The sequence below is a fragment of the Taudactylus pleione genome, unplaced genomic scaffold (genome assembly GCF_031769625.1).
Source record: "Taudactylus pleione unplaced genomic scaffold, aTauple2 ptg000005l, whole genome shotgun sequence".
NCBI classification, from domain to species: Eukaryota; Metazoa; Chordata; class Amphibia; order Anura; family Myobatrachidae; genus Taudactylus; species Taudactylus pleione.
The window spans coordinates 14,609,290-14,629,442 of NW_028284408.1; the positions used below are offsets into that span (position 1 = coordinate 14,609,290).

Consider the following 20,153-nt stretch of genomic DNA (forward strand, 5'->3'; position numbering starts at 1 on the left):
ATCGTTGGGCTCCTATGTATCAAGGTGGCTCATCGACATCAGCGAGTGAAGCTGAAAGTTTACCATCTACTTCTGTTAAAAACTTTGAACACCCTTTAGGGGTGGCTACCCGTGCCGCTATCAACAACCCAGACGAAAACCGACTCGTCGGGGCGGACAAAATGCAAGGCAAAAAGGTCATGCGGAGACCTCCTCGCAAGAGATAAATTCTGTTATTAACATCTCCTCAGCCACATTTACACCATTAGAATTGAAGGTGCTCTCTAAAGGACTTTCTTTTATACCTACTAGCAAGTTTGATGAATTTCAATGGAAGGTGGACACTTTCAGATTAGATCGGAAACTACGGTTGCAAGATTATTTTGGTAAACAACTGAAGACTCAGGACTCCAATTCAAATACCCTCCCTGAAGCCCTGAATAAATTCAAACCAAGGTCTAGATTTGACCCAATTTCTATTAATCCTTCGATTAAAACTTTTTCTAGACTTGTTGATTTTCAGGTTGCTCAATTACCTGATAAACCACAGTATGCTAATAATCTTTCCAGGGATGAATTTCATGCTCTGATAGCTTTAGAAAAAAGGTCAGATGTGGTGATTCGTGGGGCAGATAAGGGGGGTGCGGTTGTAATACAGGATTTGGGGTCCTATGATAAAGAAGGTCTTCGGCAATTATCTGACAGGAACACCTATGAAATATTACCACGTGATCCCACTATACCCTATAAAAAAGAGTTAGATATGGTTTTGTCTACAGCAGTTGAGGAAGGTATGATCACGGAGGAGATGAGATCTGCTCTGACGGTTGACTATCCAATAGTACCTTTATTTTATACCCTTCCAAAAGGTGCATAAAGCATTGGTGGATCCCCCTGGCCGACCTGTCATCTCAGCCAGGGGGTCCCTTTATCAACCAATTTCGGTTATGTTGGATAGTTACCTCAATAGATGCCTACAAAATATACCTTCGTATCTGAGGGATACTACTTCCTTACTCATTAAGTTAAAAAATCTAAATGTTATACCTCCTGAGACCCTCCTATGTAGCGCAGATGTTGTAGGTTTATATACCTGTATACCGCACTCGGAGGGCCTCAAAGCAGTTGAATTATTGATTAGTGACAATCCTTTGTTCACTGGGCCTCCAGTAAGTCTATTCTTGAAATTGTTAGAATTGGTTTTAACCAGGAATTACTTCATATATGATAACAAATTTTTCTTACAGAAGCTCGGATATGCGATATGTCCAATGTGGCCACATCGTACGACAATGCATATATGTATATGCTTGAACAAAGCCTTTTTAGGCATATTCCTGATATTTCTAACAAATTGATTTTGTACTGCAGATTTATTGATGATCTGCTTATATTATGGTCAGGTCCAGAAGACGAACTTCGAGGACTTTTGTATGATCATAATCGTTCGCATCATGAGGTACAACTCACCCTATGTCATTGACGGTTGTAATATACATTTTCTTGATGTAAACATCTCATTGAAAATTGGTCTACTTAGTACTGATCTGTTTGTAAAAGAGACCGACAGAAATTCGATTCTGCGGCATGATAGTTTCCATCCTTTACCAATGCGCCGAAGATTACCTTATTCCCAATTATTGAGAGTTAGGCACATATCTAGTGATCCTGTCCAAGTAGAAAAACAAATGGAGAACATGGTTAACAAATTTGTATCTCGTGGTTATGATAGGGGATTCCCTGTCTAAATTAAAAAGTAAAGTCATGAGTTTACCTAGAGAGGCTACCTTCAAATCTAACCGTGAACAGGGAGTGGGCATTAATGTCATACCATGGGTTAATCGCTTTAATACTCTCAGTACTATAACTACTAAGATCGTGAAAGACCTTTGGTCTGTAGTTAATACAGATAGTGAATTACCAACCTTAATGAATACCAAGGTGATGCCCTGTTTTACCAGGGCAAGAAATCTTAAGGACCGGTTGGTTAAATTAGATGTTGCCCAAATAAAGGAAACGAAAAAAACCTTCACATTTTTTGTCCCAGAAAAATGGGCATCACCGAAGTCTTGGGTGTATTACCTGCCGATCGGTTATTTTGGGGGACACCTTTAACCTTCCCTATACAGGGAAAAAGTTTGTTATTAATTCACCTGTTACGCGTAGTAATGTATTTGTAGTTTATTTATTATCGTGCCCATGTGGCCTTTGCTATGTGGGTAAAACGGAACGCCAGATTAAAGAATGATGGCCCTGCATCGTTCGGCCATACGAATTGGCCTGAATGTGGGTTACAGTGAACAACCAGTCGCTAAACATTGGATAGCTTTTAAGCATGGGGTAGCTGACCTGAGGTTTAAGATCATCAAACATATTCCTCAGAGTATACGAGGAGGAAATAGGGCTAAGAGACTTTTACAGGCAGAATGCCGGTGGATTTATAAATTAGATACTCTGGCTCCCAAGGGGTTAAAGGAATTCCCTTGGTTTACAATGTTTTTTGTAGAATGCATAAATTCATTTACATCTTGCACTATTGTATCATGATGTCCCTTATGCATTGGCTTCAAGATTTAGGAACATGTTAATTATGTTACTCTTGTTCAATAATGTATGCATTAGGTATGGTTTTTGTGTGTTTATAAAGGGTATTATGTTAAGTTGCTCTGTTGCTATGGCAATGGAGAGCGCTTCGGTGACGAGGTGGCGCTGCTGTCTCAGCCCTATGATGTCACGCAGACTGCGACTCTCTGGGATGCATGCTGGCCGGGTGGGGCGGAAGTGACGTCCACAGGCTGTGACTGCTTCAGATGAGTGCGCGCCATCCGTGACGGATGCAGGCGGATATCGGTGCACCGGATCACCTGTTAATCACATGTGTATATATTTGTGTGTTGGTATTTGTGGTGTTTATATCCCAGACGAAGGGCTTGTGCCCGAAACGTTGGACTATGCATTAAAAACTTTGTGAACATCTGTCAGTCGTCGAGTGCCGCCATCTTTTCCAGTACTATAACTATATATATATATATATATATATCTATCTATCTATCTATCTATATCTCCCTGTTAGAAGTGATAGTTTTGTTGTCTTTTTTTTTTAATTTTGTATTTATTAGAGATTTTATTGTCAGGTAAATGTACAACTGGGGCTTTTAATATAGAATCGTTTACAGTCCAGTGTTTTTACTGGACCAGAACTAACATAAAAAATGATAACACTGAGGTGGAGCAAATGCTCTTGAAAGCCTATATGAAAATATTCCTAAATCATCATTTAGATTTAAATACTGTTCCATTGTGGAGGAGAAAGTGGTTTGGTAAAGCAATATTAGGGGGAGGGGAGTGAAGAAGAGGTAAAGGGTGCAGACTGCATTGCTCACCCATTGCACATTATTTGACTCATGTGAGAAGACTTTCTTAATTTAAAGAAACGAAAGATGTCGTGGCCTTAAAATTTAATTATTTTAATTATTTAGCTTATATTAACATAACTACTGTAGGAAAACAATGCAATAGTACCCTAGTGCATATTCTCATGCTGCAATCGTGACGCTTGTTTTAATTGCCTTAGCTGTAAATATAATGCTTATCTTGTTTATGCGTGTATGTATATATTGAAAAGCATATTTTGTCACAAGTGTAGTGGTATTTTCTCCATAACACTGCATTGCTAATTTTACTTTGGGACACCTAGAAAAGTATATTTTAACAGCATGTCAAAATGAAATACTAGAAGCGTCGATAAAATGACAGTAAAATAAATGTAAATTTAGATTGCTGTCACAAGTGGCTGCTTGGCTCTGGGAAGATGTTAGGTTGCTATAGCATTTTCCATAGCAATTTTGTCTCTTATTGCATAAAAAAATGCCTGTGTGTTCTAAAAGCCAGTTAAGAAAATGGGATTACATCAATCCTCCTATGTAATGATTCTACATAAAACCTTATCAGTCTGAAAACATAACAAAATGTAATCTATATAATGGCATTGGCGCTGTCGGATTATAGCACTGGTTTCTGCTGCCTCCCACCCTCAACAGGAATGATCAGACGTTCATATCTATTCTACACAAACGATTCAATGCAGTTTTTGCAATATATGAGATCATTCCAGCATATTATATATACTGCATTACCCCACAAATCTGCGATGACTTTGAATAGTAATTAATTGACTACATACAGTTCTTTTAGCCTACTTAAATGGAAGCTATTGTGAAACTATAATGCCCTTAGTAAGATATCGCAAAATTATATTAATGGCATACAAAGTATCATAAAATATGCAAGGATGTGCAATGTAATAAAACTTGATAATACATTAATCTAGCATAATAAAATCATGTTGCTATTTAACTAGTGGTTATTGATCTGATTTTAAAGCCACTCACTCACAAGACAGAATTTGTAACTATATAAATAACATTTTAAAAAAGAAAACACTAAATACATAAGATCAGTTGAATGCTTCAAAGCATTTTACAATTTGGTAGAGGGTACAAATGATTTTGACACTTATAAAGTTTACTCCTATTCCCCAAATTTAGCATCTGTGCTCTGTCCAGTGTCACAAAGCTGGTCCTTGCAAACACCCATTATATAGGAAAAGCTAACAGATGTGTGAGGTTTGAAAGGTTCTGTCTCCGTAGTCCCCTCTGACTATGGTCAATAAATATCATTGTTGCCCACCATTGGCATGGAAACCACAGCAAGACTTTTACAAGTAGTCTAAAATGGAAGTATGATACACACATTAATAACACACTTTTGTACAGTATAGGACTATTTTGTTTAGTTTATTTGTACTTACATTTGCGGCAGTGGGTATAGCCATGTATATTTGCATTAGCACGCATTTTCTATAAGATGTGTATAACACTACGTAATTGTTCTCACCGGATTCATCCATTCTGGCTTTTTTGTTGGGGACATCACTGCTGTCATCGTCATCATCAGACATCTCCATCTCCTCCTCTCTTCGGATACCCATTAGCTGTTCACTATGTGCATTCCGGAGCTCCTGCAACAAATTAAAAATATAGGCACCCATAATAAAGACATACTTACACATATAATTTTTTTTGTATCAATTCGCAGTTTTCATTGGACTTGTACAACAAGTGTTATTTTTAACATTATTTAATATCCACAAACTTCATCCCGTGTTGACATGGTCAACTTCTACAACTGACAGGTTAACATGAAAAAAGAACAAAAACACAATAAAAATGTACAAAGTAATGCAGGCAGCCACAAATCATCATATTTCAATTGTCCTAGTCCCTGTAAAGTTACCTGTTCCTGCAGTTTCAGCCTGCTGCCTACCTTATCAATTCACTAGAAACTAGTGCTGACATCACTGAAATAACCTGCATTCTCATTTATAGGAGTTCAGTCCACAAGATGGCTGCCTCACTGAAAGTGGACCTGCTGCCTGAATCCATCATATTTGGTTCTTAAACAGATTTAGGTAAAATTACACAGTAAAAATTGCATATAAACCAACATTTGATTTCATTAAGGAAACATGTAGTGATAAGATAGGTGTGTTCTTTCCAATTAACCCATTCCTACTACATGCTCAAATCATACCGATGTAAATGGAGTCATGTGACATCAGTTTCAATTTTAAAACCCAACAAAGTCCTGGTGCCTAGTGATAGCAACAGGAACGGCTTGCAGAACATACTGGACAGTCAGGTACAATGTAAATATTACGTCTAACTACCAAAATGGCACATCTCTTGATAAACGGTGCACTTCATGATCAGGATGAAATCATATGCTTTACACAAGATAGTTCTGGCACACACATTAATGAATGGCCTCTCAGCTTTCCCAGAAAATCACTGGTTTATAAGGATGCAATAAGACACATGAAGTGCAGTGTGAGGAAAGCTGTCCGCATTGTAATGAAACAGGGCAGAGATAATGTAGTGTCTCGTAACAGAGAAACAGAGAAAGTTGATACCATCTCATTTGCTCCTAATAATGCTGCCAGGTTTAATGTAGGAATGCAGCGTGCAGCTTTTCACCTTGTTGACATCTAATTTTTCTGCTGACAAAGGCCTCGCTCTCCAGGGAGGACTGTAGTTTGGCATCTTTTAAGTCACGTGAGGAAAATACACAATACACTCCACATATAGCTTTCATTATGTGACAAATGTCACAGCAATTCCCATGAAAAATGCAGAAGGTGCTCCCACAGGAATCCCCACTGTTCTTCAGCAAACACTGCAAGAAGAGGCTCTAATGAACTTTCAAAGGCCTATTAAATGACATCTCCAGGCCTAGCCGGTCTGCTGTGAAGATAGCAAACATCATTCCACCGGTATATGATAACTGCCATTCTATTGCTGTACTCATTTGTAAAAGAACTAATGATTACCTAACTAATGATTATATAATGGAAGTCATAATGCAGAACTGACACCACAAGGATATGAACCAATCCACACCACCAATGTGAGGTTTTCTGTACATTTACAGTCCTTGTCAATGTCATTTCTGTCAACTGAAACACACTTTCTTCAAAACAAACCAATTATTGGTATGCATACATTTTCCTAAGTATATAATATTCAATATATTGTGCAAATATGAAACCAAATATTACTTTGCAATGTGCTGCAGAAGCAAACAGTATTGATAATGTTATATATACATTTTGTGTGTGACTAGCATAAGTCCAAAATGACGGTAAATCAACTATAACATATAATTATGTATAACAGGGAAAACAATGTAATTTCTCAATTCATTTGAACTATCCCACAAGACTCATCTTCAATGCATTTATTGTAATTCAGATCATTAAACAATACTTGTATAAATCTGCCAAATATAAGTGGCAAACATAGGGCTTGATTCAGAGCTGTACACATTTGCAATATGCTAATGCCACATGAGGCGTCTTGTCTAAATAGAAGCCTCTTGCCGCTTATGTGATCCACTGCTGCGTCTGGAGACGTAGCATTAGATCACATTGCGTGACCATCACCCATCTGAGTAGCGGGTTACTCAGGATGCCCGGTGTTTTCACGAAGCTAAAGCCAGTGAAGCTGCGTACATGGACATAGCCACTGGTTACAGCGCGGCCAGAAAACAGGGCCAACACGCATCCGTTTTCTGGGACGCTGCTCCTCCAAATGGCTGTAGCCTTTCAATCAGGTTGCAGCGCCCGGGCACTGCGAGCGATCTCCCAGAAGGAGGTCTGCACATGCACAGTACAGATCCTGCACATACGCCGATCTCCAAACATAGGAGTTGTACGTAAAGTTTGCATAGAACTCTGAATCATCCCCATAGCTGAAAGCTTTCAAAGTTATGTAAAATTGCCTATTCAGTGCTATTCGGACCCCGATAATTAACATAATGAATAGACCCCTTAGAGAGTAAACATGCGCAGTACAGTGTTCCCTGAAACATACATGATTTACAGTAGTGTTTTAAAACTGGAGTATATACTGTGTATATATATATATATATATATATATATATATAAAGCACTACTTTACCACAGTGGAATAATACAGCACAGAGATGTGTACAGATATGTCCGCATACACCTATATTTTTGCACCACATGGCACTATATTCGTAATGTGCACTCTTTCCTCAGTTTTGCTTCTTAGTTCTAGGTACATAGGATTACCTTTTTGTGTCGCAAAGAAATTGATATGAAGTCGTAGATAAAGCATAATGATGCAGGTTACTCGTAAAGGACCGGTCTTTTGCCTTTTTACCCCGAATGTGTACTTTTTCCTTAATTTTGCTACTATTTCTCCAAAACTATACTTTTTGCGCTTATTGGGCTTAAACCAATTCTAACGTCCCGCACACGGGATGCGGTTAGGATCCTGACAAGCGGGATGCCGTCTGCCAGAACCTCAGTATTGGAATCCCGACTGCCGAGACAACACCGGCGCCAAAATCCCGACATCACTCGGGATGCCAACGTCGGGATCACGGCAGACGGCATCCCGATCGTAAGGACACCGGGGAAAGGTAAGTATCAGCCGCAGGGGGAAAACTGGAGTTAGCGTTAGGCTGCGGGAGGTTAGGGTTAGGCTCCAGGCAGGGGGGGGGGGGTTAGGTTCAGGCACCACCAGGAAGGGGGCTAGGGTTAGGCACTAAGGGGGAGGGTTAGGTTTAGGTACTTACCGGGAGGGTTAGGGTGCGGGGTAGGGAGGGTTAGTATAAGGGTGCAGGAAAAGAGGGTTAGGGGGTAAATAGGACATGAGAACATTACTTACCATTCCCATCGGGATTTTAACCATCGGGATGCCGCTTTCAGTGCACTGACAGCCGGCATCCCGTCCATCTGTATTTCATACAGATTCCCTGCACACAATTAGGGCAAGTTGCTGCTGCAACGTTTGTGCAAATGGTGGCAATGGCATCGGAATTCACCCCACTCGTGGCCTTATCTAGTCCCAGATTCAAGGATTTATGTTTGCAGCCGTATGGGGCTGCATACAAAAACTCACAAATCTGGTGGTACCGTAAGTGTATATAGCCGCACTTACTCGTACCCGCGAGTAAATAATGGGTAATTGGATTGAGCCAATTGTATATTAGATACTTAGGATTAGTGCTTTGTTGATGCTAAGTCGCAAAGTCTGTGGCCTGATATTTGTCACGAGTTTTGTGTAAGTAATTGTACTTTGCTCCCCTATGTGGGCATCAAGAGTATAAAATTCATGGTTTCCCCAATGACCATGAGCAGACATCAGTTGATTTACAGGTTTAACTAGAATTAACCTTCCTCTCAGCAGTAAGAGCTCTATGCCAGCATCACTCTGTGGAAATGATCATTTTTAGATGAGAACTTGTTAAACAGAGCCTAGTACGAAAGAGCAGAGAAGAAGTAAAACTAGCCAGGCATTTCATCTACTGGTTTTGGTGAAATGAACATTCAAGAAAAGCATTTACTACTTTATTCTCCCAGAAGCCTATTGCTGTTGTGTAACTGAAAGAATACAGTATGTTGCCACATTTGGACTAAGGTATATATTTGTAACCAATTTATTAAAAAAAAAAAAAAAAAGCTGTGGAGAATTAACGTAAAAGTTTTCAATAAAATAAAAAACACTGTACTTACTTGTTTAAATACGGGTTCATAGAAAAAGCATTTTCTGAACAAGAAATGGAAACTATGTGACCATAATAAAAAGTAAAGAGTATAACGGAATACACTCCAAATTATTAATATGAAGGGTAAAGACAAGCATTCACAGACATATGCAGATGAAACACAATACAGAAATAGTGATATCATGAACATAAGAAAAAACATGCATAGAAAAGGTGCAAGCTTACCGAAGGGACAAAAAACAATAGTATGGCTACAACTGCAACTAGCTCTTAACTTTTACAGCTTGAAAAAGACTACGGAGATAGCCGAAACGCGTTGCTGCTGCTCTCTATCATAAAGACGCTGTGGGACTCTTTACTGATCCAGCCGTATGCCTTTCATCCTATTCTAATCCACCGCAAGCACGAGCTGAGCACCGAGACTGGCGCTGCCTCACGGTACTCGCAAGCTGCCGCTGCTGCTGGAGCCGTGTTGCTGGATGCACGCTGTTTGTGCGGTGCTGCCGGCAGAAGAGCACCATCGGAGTCTTGGCTACGATAACACAGACCTGGGACCCTCGAGGCGGATAAGGTGACATAACTCAGTGCTTAGATAGGGAAAGGTCTAGTGTGGTTGCCCGCTTGTATAGTGAACAATCAGTGGATGTTTACAGAATTGGACATAACAATGATTAATTACTCCTAGGATGAAAGGACAAACTCAAATTATATAATATCTGCTACCAGTTCTTTACTGATTACCCAGTGAATGAAAGGAACTGTCTTGATTAAGTATTGACTACACATGTGCTAGCTTTGTGCACAATAAATGCTAACTAACAATACCAGATACTATCTCCAAATTAAAGGAAACAGCTGGACTTCTGTGACCTTTTATTGAGATATATTTTATCTTATTATTTTATTTTTGTTTTAAATAAGAGCCTGATCAGCTCTGTTTTAACAATATACAAATAAAAATATTTATCATATAATCTTATATATATATATATATATATATATATATATATATATATATATATATATGTCGACTTTAATCGCTGTTTAACAATTAATTAACATCTGAAATAATGCCAATGTTGTTCTGCATGGAGATTTTATATATTTTTTTTGTGCATTTAGCATATTATACTAATTGAATAAATAATTGTTTATTATATGTGTATGTTTTCTATATCCCGACAAAGGTATTCTCATCGCAGTAATTTATTATTCTTAACTAGGAGGCGGAGAGAAAGTTATAAACAATACAAATGGTCATTGCAAGGAGAGAACTCTCAGAAACCAAGATAGTTGCTTTCTTAGAGTCTCTACCTTGCAATGTCCAGACATAGCGCAAAGCCAATAACAAACACCTGGTTTGACCCTGTTTGCTGCCCCATGCAACCGTAGGGTAGTGCGTGTAACAGTAGACCAAATCTGAGCTCATCTGTGTAATATTACATGGCTGAATTGGACATGGGCTTCATACAAATATGGATATAGACTATGGCAAATCATGTAGAAAAATACTGTTAATTTTAGATTTTATGAAAATAAATCCTGACCAACTTGAGCTGTAAAAGTGGGAACTCAAGAGCCTCCATATATGTTGACATTTTTCTAACAATTTAAACCTGTAATTTGGCAGAAAACAAGGATAAGATTGCACCTTTAATAATCTGCATATGTTTGTGCCGGTACAGGACAGTGCCTTCATAATTATATGGAGTAATAACTAATCATTCAAACGCATGCAGTCAGTGAAAGGCTTTATGATGGTCTCACAAACCTGCTTTGCTCCCTGATGGTAGTGTGTCTTCAACCTCCAACAGAGAATAAACATCTCATGTCATGGTAATGTGCAGAGCATCTTAAATGCCTTAAACCCACCTTTATTTCTTACTGAGTAAAACACACCGACATTCACCCTGAAACAGTCACTTTGTCAACGATGAAAGCGATGGATAGAATAGGAAACACCCACCTCACAATGTTTCCGCCAAATGTCAATATTCTTGCGCTGAGCTTTCGAGAAATGGTCCCATGCTTTTTGTCTGGTGGAAGCGTTGAAAACGGCCACAATCTGCTCAACTTTAGTGAACAAAGAAGTCAAACAAGACAAGCAATTTATGTTGTGGTCATTCCAGAGAAACAAAACAACGGCACATGAGAGTCCTATGGATCAAGCCCAAGACATCATCCATAGATACCCAGTCATGTGCCTTTTGTACTTACATGGTCTTATTGTTGGAACTGTTTCCCTCAAGCGTCCAATACTTTACATACACTTAAACACGTCACATTAGAACCTTCTAAGCCAGTGGTTCCCAAACTATTTTGAATCATGGCGCCCTAGAGTATCAGATTTTTTTCCACGGCTCCCCTGGGCCAAAAGTTTCTTATTAAGGAATTCAGTAAAAATTAAATTAAGTATATTGTGCTTATATGTCACCCTTAGGTTCAGTTATGTGGTGGTTGACAGAGCTGTGCTTCTTTTTGTCCACATAGTTTTTAATTGACCGTCATTAGCACTAGTTTTGCCTATCACAACGACTCTAAAAATCATTGTATTTGCTACTGGACCACCAACCCGAGGCACCCCTAAGGTGCCATGGCACTCATGTTTGGGAACCACTGTTTTAAGCAGTGTTTAGCCATAGAAGAAAGTCTAATTCATTAATCAGTGTAGGGACATTCATATAATCATTATTGTTCAGGCTATAAATCAATATATTTGCCCTTTGTAAACAGAACTCAGCTGTTATAGTGTACACATGGGCACTACCAATCTGTGCTTTGCATGAACCACTTCATGATGGTCTATTTTAGATCATAAACATCCATATTTATGCCTGTGATGTCCAACAACTCCATATATTTATTTTTCAAACAGCATTATACATACTTTTCATATGTCTCAATCCTAAAGATGTGCTCGGTACAAGATAGAAAAGAAAAGGGCAATTGGTGCCTATTATAAAGTCTATAATAATTAACAGTTGCCTTTACCTGCAACATTCATAAGGACATAAAACAATTAATTTAGACCTGACTTAAGCAACAAATGATTCGCCAGCTCTTATGAAACTAGTCCTTTAGAATGTAAGCTCTTGCGAGCAGGGCCCTCTACCCTCTTGTGCTTCTCCTTACTTTATTTTCCTCTACTTCTTACTCCCCACTAGGGCACCGAACACTTGGCTGCTTATGCTCTGTTGCTTATTTGGATGTTATGGTCACCAAAGTAGCAATGTATATTATCCATGTCCTTGTCCTGCATTGTATTGTAATGTAAGTCACTTTTTTGGTAATGTACTTTGTAAGGCTCTGTGGAACACTTGTGGCACCATATAAATAAACGATAATAATAATAATATTAATTATGTCAGTCTATGGCTGTTTTGGTACTACAACTTCAAGAATATCTGGCATGTTGTGATGTAGGGCCTGATTCAGATTTGGGAATAGAGTAGGATAGAGCAAGTAACTGTGTACCTTAGCAAACCATGTTGCAATGCAAGGAATGCAAACAGATATTTTTTTGCATGCAGGGTAAATTCTGGCTGCTTCTGCATGTAGCCCACAAATGCTGGACAGTTTTATTTTTACACTGCAATTTAGATGTCAGTTTGGACACTCCCCTCCCAAATCTATATCTCTCTGCACATTTTACATCTGCCCCACCAGCAGCACAAAATAGGTTTTACCAAAATGCACAGTTGCATGATCTTTCTTAAGCTTGGTGCACACGGTACGATATGCCCAACCAACGAGATCGCTGAACGATTTCCCTTGAACCGTTCTGCAGTGCAGGAGAAACGATATTGGGTGTACACAATGAAAGATATATATGATAGATATCCTTCAGTGAAGTCATCCTGCCACATCTCTGTAAATCGTGATGAAATCGTCCAAGTTGGCCTGCATGTACGGACGACCATAGATATCATGCGGGAACACGCATCGCTGGTCAAGCGCTGCATAAAAATGAACGATATATCGTTGGACGATATTGTAATCGTTCATAAATATCGTACCGTGTGTACGCACCATTACTCTATTCTCAAATCTGAATCAGGCCCTTAAGGCTACAGAGAAAGCTCTGTTGCCATGATGTGACTACCTCTGATTTTGTAAAAAAACTCTATTGTTTTAAGGAAATTTTACAGATCTATCTGGCTGTAAACGTTGGAAACATACGTCTTTCCTGGGCTAGCACAGCTGAATAATGACCTACATGATAGCAGTCACGTATGCTAATTCTCTCTAGGGCTGTAGGACAAGAACAGCTGCGTAAGGCAGACGGTAAAAGCCTTGGTACACATAACAGATTTCTCGTTAACACAGGCACATGTACAGCCATTCATCTGAATGTTAATGGTATTTAAACTTTCCAATATGTTTTTAACGTTTAAGTGCTTAACTGAATAGATCATTAGCAATTTCCTTACTGGAAGAAACCTAATGAATTTTGATTTAGCATTTCTGAAGGACTCTGAATGAACTATGCAGATTTTGTACCTGCCTCATTTCACTTTACTGCACACATCAGAGTTTTAGGTATACACAATGGAACTGGTGCAGAGTTGGTCGTAATTGCACCTTAAAACACAGGCGCAGTTTGCATTCACTAAACACTGTACAGTTGTAAGTGTACTGTATGATATGTTGGCACCTGCAGCATACGCACCTGCTTCCTTACTACAGGAACTCATCCCATACATTTTCACCTATGCTTATAAAAATTAGTTTTCTTTGCAAAATATTCATTTGATATTAGGCATGAATAAAACTTCAGATACTCCTCTAATATATATATAAAAAAAAACAACTCCCCGTTTCATGTACAGTATAAGAAAAAAATATATGCCTGAGCAATGCAAAAGCACCAATACTTGCCTACTCTCCTGGATCATCCGGGAGGCTACCAAAAATTGTGTGCCGCTCCTGGCCAACTGGAAAAGTGTACGAGTCTCCCTGAGCTACCTGCCACCCGACCGCCAACTTCCTACATAAAGGACCATTAAACCTAAATACAATTAGTGTTATATACAGTGCTTAAAGTGATCCTAGAGTGCTTAAAGTGATCCTAGAGAAGTGGTAGAACTCATCCTCCCCCTCGGCGGTTTTTATAAAAAAGGGACAGCGCGCCGTAAAAAGGGTGTGGTATCAAAAGAAAGTGGTGTGGTCACACAATAGTATTCCCAATTCAAATTAACCACACAGTAGCACAATCTTGATTCACCTGATTCACATTACACCACATAGTAGTGTCCCTTATTCGTGTATGACACACAGCAGTGCCCCTTTTACACAATGCCCACAGTAGTAGTGCCCATTATACAATGCCCACAGCAGTAGTGTCCCTTACGCAAATGCAATGCCCATTGCAGTGGTGCCCCTGATGCAGTGCCCCCAGTAGTGGTGCCCCTTATACAGTGGCCCCAGTAGTGGTGGTGCCCCTTATGCAGTGCCCCCAGTAGTGGAAGTGCCCCTTATGCAGTGCCCACAGTGATAGTGCCCCTTATTCAGTACCACCAATAGTGGTGCACCTAATGCAGTGCTCCCAGTAGTAGTAGTGCCCCTTATGCAGTGCCCTCAGTAGTGGTGCCCCTAATGCAGTGCCCCCAGTAGTGGAAGTGCCCCTTATGCAGTGCCCACATTGATAGTGCCCCTTATGCAGTGCTCCCAGTAGTAGTAGTAGTGACGCTTATGCAGTGCTCCCAGTAGTAGTAGTGACGCTTATGCAGTGCTCCCAGTAGTGGTAGTGACGCTTATGCAATGCCCACAGTAGTGACGCTTATGCAGTGCCCACAGTAGTGGTGCCCTTTATGCAGAGCCCACAGAAGTGGGAGTGCCCCTTATGCAGTGCCCCCAGAAGTGGGAGTGCCCCTTATGCAGTGCCCCCAGGAGTGGTGCCCCTTATGCAGTGCCCCCAGGAGTGGTGCCCCTTATGCAGTGCCCCCAGGAGTGGTGCCCCTTATGCAGTGCCCCCAGGAGTGGTGCCCCTTATGCAGAGACCCCAGGAGTGGTGCCCCTTATGCAGTGCCCCTAGGAGTGGTGCCCCTTATTCAGTGCCCCCAGGAGTGGTGCCCCCTATAGTAGTAGCCCTGATAGTAATGCCCTGGTAGTAATGCCCCCAGTAGTAGTAGTGCCCCCTGTGTAATGCCCACAGTAGTCATGCCCCCTATAGTGACGCTTACACAAAAAAAACAATACTTACCTTAAGCCCCGCTCCTGCGTTCCTCCGGTCCGTCTGGCTGCTCAGAGTCCTCTGAACGATGGGAGAGACGTCATGACGTCTCTCCCATAGTGCCCGTGGGGGGAGCGGAGCCAGACCTCCAGAGTGAGCTCCAGCCTCCGGCTGCAGCTGCAGGGAGCGGACCGGGCGCCCGCTGGTAACAAAATCTCAGCAGGTGTCCGGCAAATGGAGCCTCCCTGTGGCGCCGGGCTAAGGTGGGTCAGAGGAGGCGGAACTGGCTCCATCTCCAAATAGAAGTGACTTTAACCCCTGTTTATATATATATATATAAATAAAATTAGATTAATAAGTAAAAGTGAACTATGCAGCTGAACTATAGCTATTGTTCTCGATAATTAATCATTTCAATGGACAAAACACGGGGGCAGGTGTGCTGCTGTTATGAGCATTTTTCCCTGGCTTGGAGGCTGAAAACTAAAATCGTTACTGATGTTTTACGGTTTGCAAGCCTATAAACTCAATGGCATATTTAACCCAAAGCACACAGTAAAACCAAATGGGCCCAGTGATCTGGAGGGTGAGCACAAATAAAATGATGGGGACCCTGCATCTAGAGAGTACCAACCCAATGTAGAGTAGCATTGTGCATCCTCCTAGTAATGCTAGCCATTGGGTACAAGGGTAATATTGTGAATTTAAAATGAATGCTCTTGTGGCAATACAAATGCCAATGTGGCCTGGTGGCAATGTATACTAACACTTGTAGTGCCACAAATGTGTGCATTACAAATTAATATTGCCTCAGTAGATAAATAATTAATAGTTCCCTAGTAGTATACTAATTACTGTAGTGGTCCGGTAAATAACTGTATTGCCCCTAGAAGTATAATAATGGTAGTGCCCCATTGTATAAGGCACTGAACATTACAATACATATCAAACCACAATCCAACAGTGTGCAGGAAGAGGAAGCAGAGGAGTAGCATGGAACCATAAGACCCGGAGAAAGTGCATCTCATAGCGCCAGCCCCCTCTGCCAGTGGGGTATGGCCGGCCCGCGGGGGGAATACTTAAGTGAAAAGAAAACAGCAAACAGTGGCAGTATCGCGCTGGGCATTGAGGTCCCATTTGGGGAATAGAATCTGACATTAAGGGGTAGCTGCTTTGGCCCCGTTTTATTTATGTATAGCACCTAGGATCTGACGTTTGCTCTTTTGAATGTAAATTGACAGAATACGTGTGCAAAAGTGAAATTCCACAGGGTGCACAGCTTATTACAGCAATTATGACCCCAAGCAGCTTTCACTGGAGTGGGAACACCTATAGGAAGCTCCATTCTCCTACTTAGCAAATATACATTGCACCTATATAGATTAGAACTACTAATCATGTTCTGTCTACCACCATTATTATTATTTCAGGTCTCCTAATATTCTTTTAAAAGAGCTTTCAAATAACACTTTGTGGTCATGCCTGGGAATATCTCATTACTTTAAATCTCATAATTTATAATTGAAGTTTAGGACTGTACCTCAGATGTGTTACTTTTAAGTCCATTGAAGCACAATGAACGAATGAGGAGAGAAGGAGGGAGGGGATCAAACAGGGGAAGGGGAGAGAAAAGTGATTATCAGAGAGGGGAGGTGACAGAAGCCAATAAGAAAGGAGAGGTGAGGGGCAAAGTCAATCACAGAGGGCCAGTGACAAGCCAATAAGAAAAGGAGAGGAGAGGGGTGGTTACAGAAGACAATAAGAAAGGAGAGGGGAAGGGCAAAGGGGGGCAGTAACAGAAGCCAATTAGAAAAGAAGAATGGAGGGGTAGTGACAGAAGCCAATAAGAAAGAAGAGGACAGGGACAAAGAGCCGATCACAGGGTAGAGAGTTAAAGAGGTGAGAAGTGAATGTAATCAATCTGACAGGTAAGGGGAGTTGACAGAAGATGATCACAGAGGATGGAGGGCCGGAGGGGAGGCAATCTGGGCAGCTTGAGGGAGCATGAAATGTAGAAACGGATCTCAGATCCATAACAGGCGGCCGTAATACTGTGCAGCGCCCCATGAATTCCTGACTCCTGGATGGCGGCCTCTGTCCATTTTGGCGCCTGGAGCTCATGCTCCACGGGAATTACCCTCGCTACTCCCCTGGAGCAACCTACTGTCTTAGCATCACCATCACATTAGCACCCGATAAAATTACACACATACCTTCTAGCACTTGCAGGACCCTGACTTCTCCAATGATGGAAGGGAGGAGTTGTTGGGAATTTTCTAAAATGTTAGGGAAGGGTCCATTGGTTGGTGACATCCATTTGATGATTAATGGTTCTACATCTCATAAACATACAATACATTCCTACCTCTTCCTACAACCAGACCAAAAGACAGATGATATCTGTCTGAGAGGGCTGTGCATGTAGTTACATATGAAATTACCAGAATATATAGCTGTGTAATATAGAGGCATGACAGAATAAGGTGCCAAAAATATGCATTTTTGCGCATAGGTTATAAATTGGGGTAATTAAAACCTTGTGAATAATGTACAGCCTGGACAATCCCAAGAACTGCATGTAATGAAGGATGTGCGCTACCTAGTTAGCTTGTATTGGTGCAGATTTATTTTTGTGTCGGTTATTGTGCATGTAATCAACAGATCAAAGCTTTTAAAGGTTAGTAAAATGTACAGTCAGGTCCATAAATATTGGGACATTGACAGAATTTTCATATTTTGGCCTCTATTCACCACCACAATGGCTTTGAAATGAAACAAACAAGATGTGATTTAACTGCAGACTTTCAGATTTAATTTGAGGGTAATTATATCCAAATCAGGTGAACGGTGTAGGAATTACAACGGTTTCTATATGTGTCTCGCACTTTTTAAGGTGCCAAAAGTAATGGGACAAACTAAACAATCCTAAATCTAAACTTTCACTTTTTAATACTTTATTGCAAATCCTTTGTAGGCAATTTCAGCCTGAAGTCTGGAACGCATAGACATCACCAGACGCTGGGTTTCATCCCTGGTGATGCTCTGCCAGGCCTCTACTGCAAATGTCTTCAGTTCCTGCTTGTTCTTGGGGCATTTTCCCTTCAGTTTTGTCTTCATCAAGTGAAATGCATGCTCAATCGGATTCAGGTCAGGGGATTGACTTGGCCATTGCATAACATTCCACTTTTTAGCCTTAAAAAACTCTTTGGTTGCTTTTGCAGTATGCTTCGGGTCATTGTCCATCTGCACTGTGAAGCGCCGTCCAATGAGTTCTGAAGCATTTGACTGAATATGAGCATATAATATTGGCCGAAACACTTCAGAATTCATTCTGCTGCTTTTGTCAGCAGTCACATCATCAATAAATACAAGGGAACAAGTTCCACTGGCAGCCATACATGCCCACGCCATGAAACTACCATCACCATGCTTCAATGATGAGGTGGTATGTTTTGGATCATGAGCAGTTCCTTTCCTTCTCCATACTCTTCTCTTCCCATCACTCTGGTACAAGTTGATCTTTGTCTCATCTGTCCATAGGATGTTGTTCCAGAACTGTAATGGCTTTTTTAGATGTTGTTTGGCAAACTCTAATCTGGTCTTCCTGTTTTTGTGGCTCACCAAAGGTTTGCATCTTGTGGTGAACCCTCTATATTCACTCTTGTGAAGTCTTCTCTTGATTGTTGACTTTGACACATATACATCTACCTCCTGGAGAGTGTTCTTGATTTGGCCAACTGTTGTGAAGGGGTTTTTCTTCACCAGGGAAATAATTCTTTTGGTCATCCACCACAGTTGTTTTCCGTGGTCTTCCGGGTCTTTTGGTGTTGTTGAGCTCTCGGGTGCAGTCTTTCTTTTTAAGAATGTTCCAAACAGTTGATTTGGCCACACCTAATGTTTTTGCTATCTCTCTGATGGGTTTGTTTTGATTTTTCAGCCTAATGATGGCTTGCTTCACTGATAGTGACAGCTCTTTGGATCTCATATTGAGAGTTGACAGCAACTGATTCCAAATGCCAATGTCACACCTAGAATCAACTCCAGACCTTTTACCTGCTTAATTGAAAATGAAATAACGAGGGAATAGCCCACACCTGTCCATGAAATAGCTTTTGAGTTGATAGTCCCATTACTTTTGGAGCCTTAAAAAGTGGGAGGCACATATTGAAACCGTTGTAATTCCTACACCGTTCACCCGATTTGGATGTAAGTACCCTCAAATGAAATCTGAAAGTCTGCAGTTAAAGCACATCTTGTTTGTTTCATTTCAAAACCATTGTGGTGGTGAATAGAGGCCAAAATCTGAAAATTCTGTCAATGTCCCAATATTTATGGACCTGACTGTAGATGGGGTTTGGTAAACTAAAGCCAAGGCCACTTAATGTAAAACCTGAATCCACCACAACTTTTCGGAGCTCTAATGGGGCTAGGCATTTGTTATTTTTGTTTCTAGCTTTATGCTGACAGCAAAGCACTTTTCTTTTATATATAACCTGTAACGCTATGTATTAGTATTTTGATAAATTGTTTATATCAGCACATTGGTATTGTTTTTCTATTTGTCAAGTGTGATAAAAGCACTGATAAAGTGGTCAATGGCAGGTACGTTTGTCCTATGTTTTTGGCCTGTGTGTTCTAAAAACCCCCAGGAGAAGTCTGTTTTGTAAACAGACCAGTGTATCGGCTTTTGGAAAAGCCGGTTTGGGTCCTGGGGTTGTGGATGTGAGAGGAGGAGGGCTCCACTCACTGGCCACTCCAGGTTTTGGGCCTTTCAGCCTGGTAGCAGGCTCATTAGGGCTTACACCTGGAACTGGGTGATTTAAGCTGTGTTCAGTTGTAGCTGAGTGTCACATACCTGGGAGAGCAGGCCACAGGTTACCTTGCTCTGAGACACTCTTGGCTGTAA

General features: G+C 40.7%; 1 protein-coding gene across 8 annotated transcripts in view; it reads right to left on the reverse strand.

Moving 5' to 3' along the window:
• The window catches only part of ENOX1 (ecto-NOX disulfide-thiol exchanger 1), a 540,470-nt gene that overhangs the window by 96,577 nt on the left and 423,740 nt on the right, over positions 1-20,153 (reverse strand). For all 8 annotated transcript variants that reach the window (XM_088442288.1, XM_088442454.1, XM_088442218.1 and 5 more), the window contains 2 exons: positions 11,042-11,148; positions 4,876-4,999 (listed from right to left, as the gene is read on the reverse strand). In XM_088442288.1, coding sequence (XP_088298414.1) covers positions 4,876-4,999; positions 11,042-11,148 — 231 coding nt within the window. The remainder of the gene's footprint in view (positions 1-4,875; positions 5,000-11,041; positions 11,149-20,153) is intronic.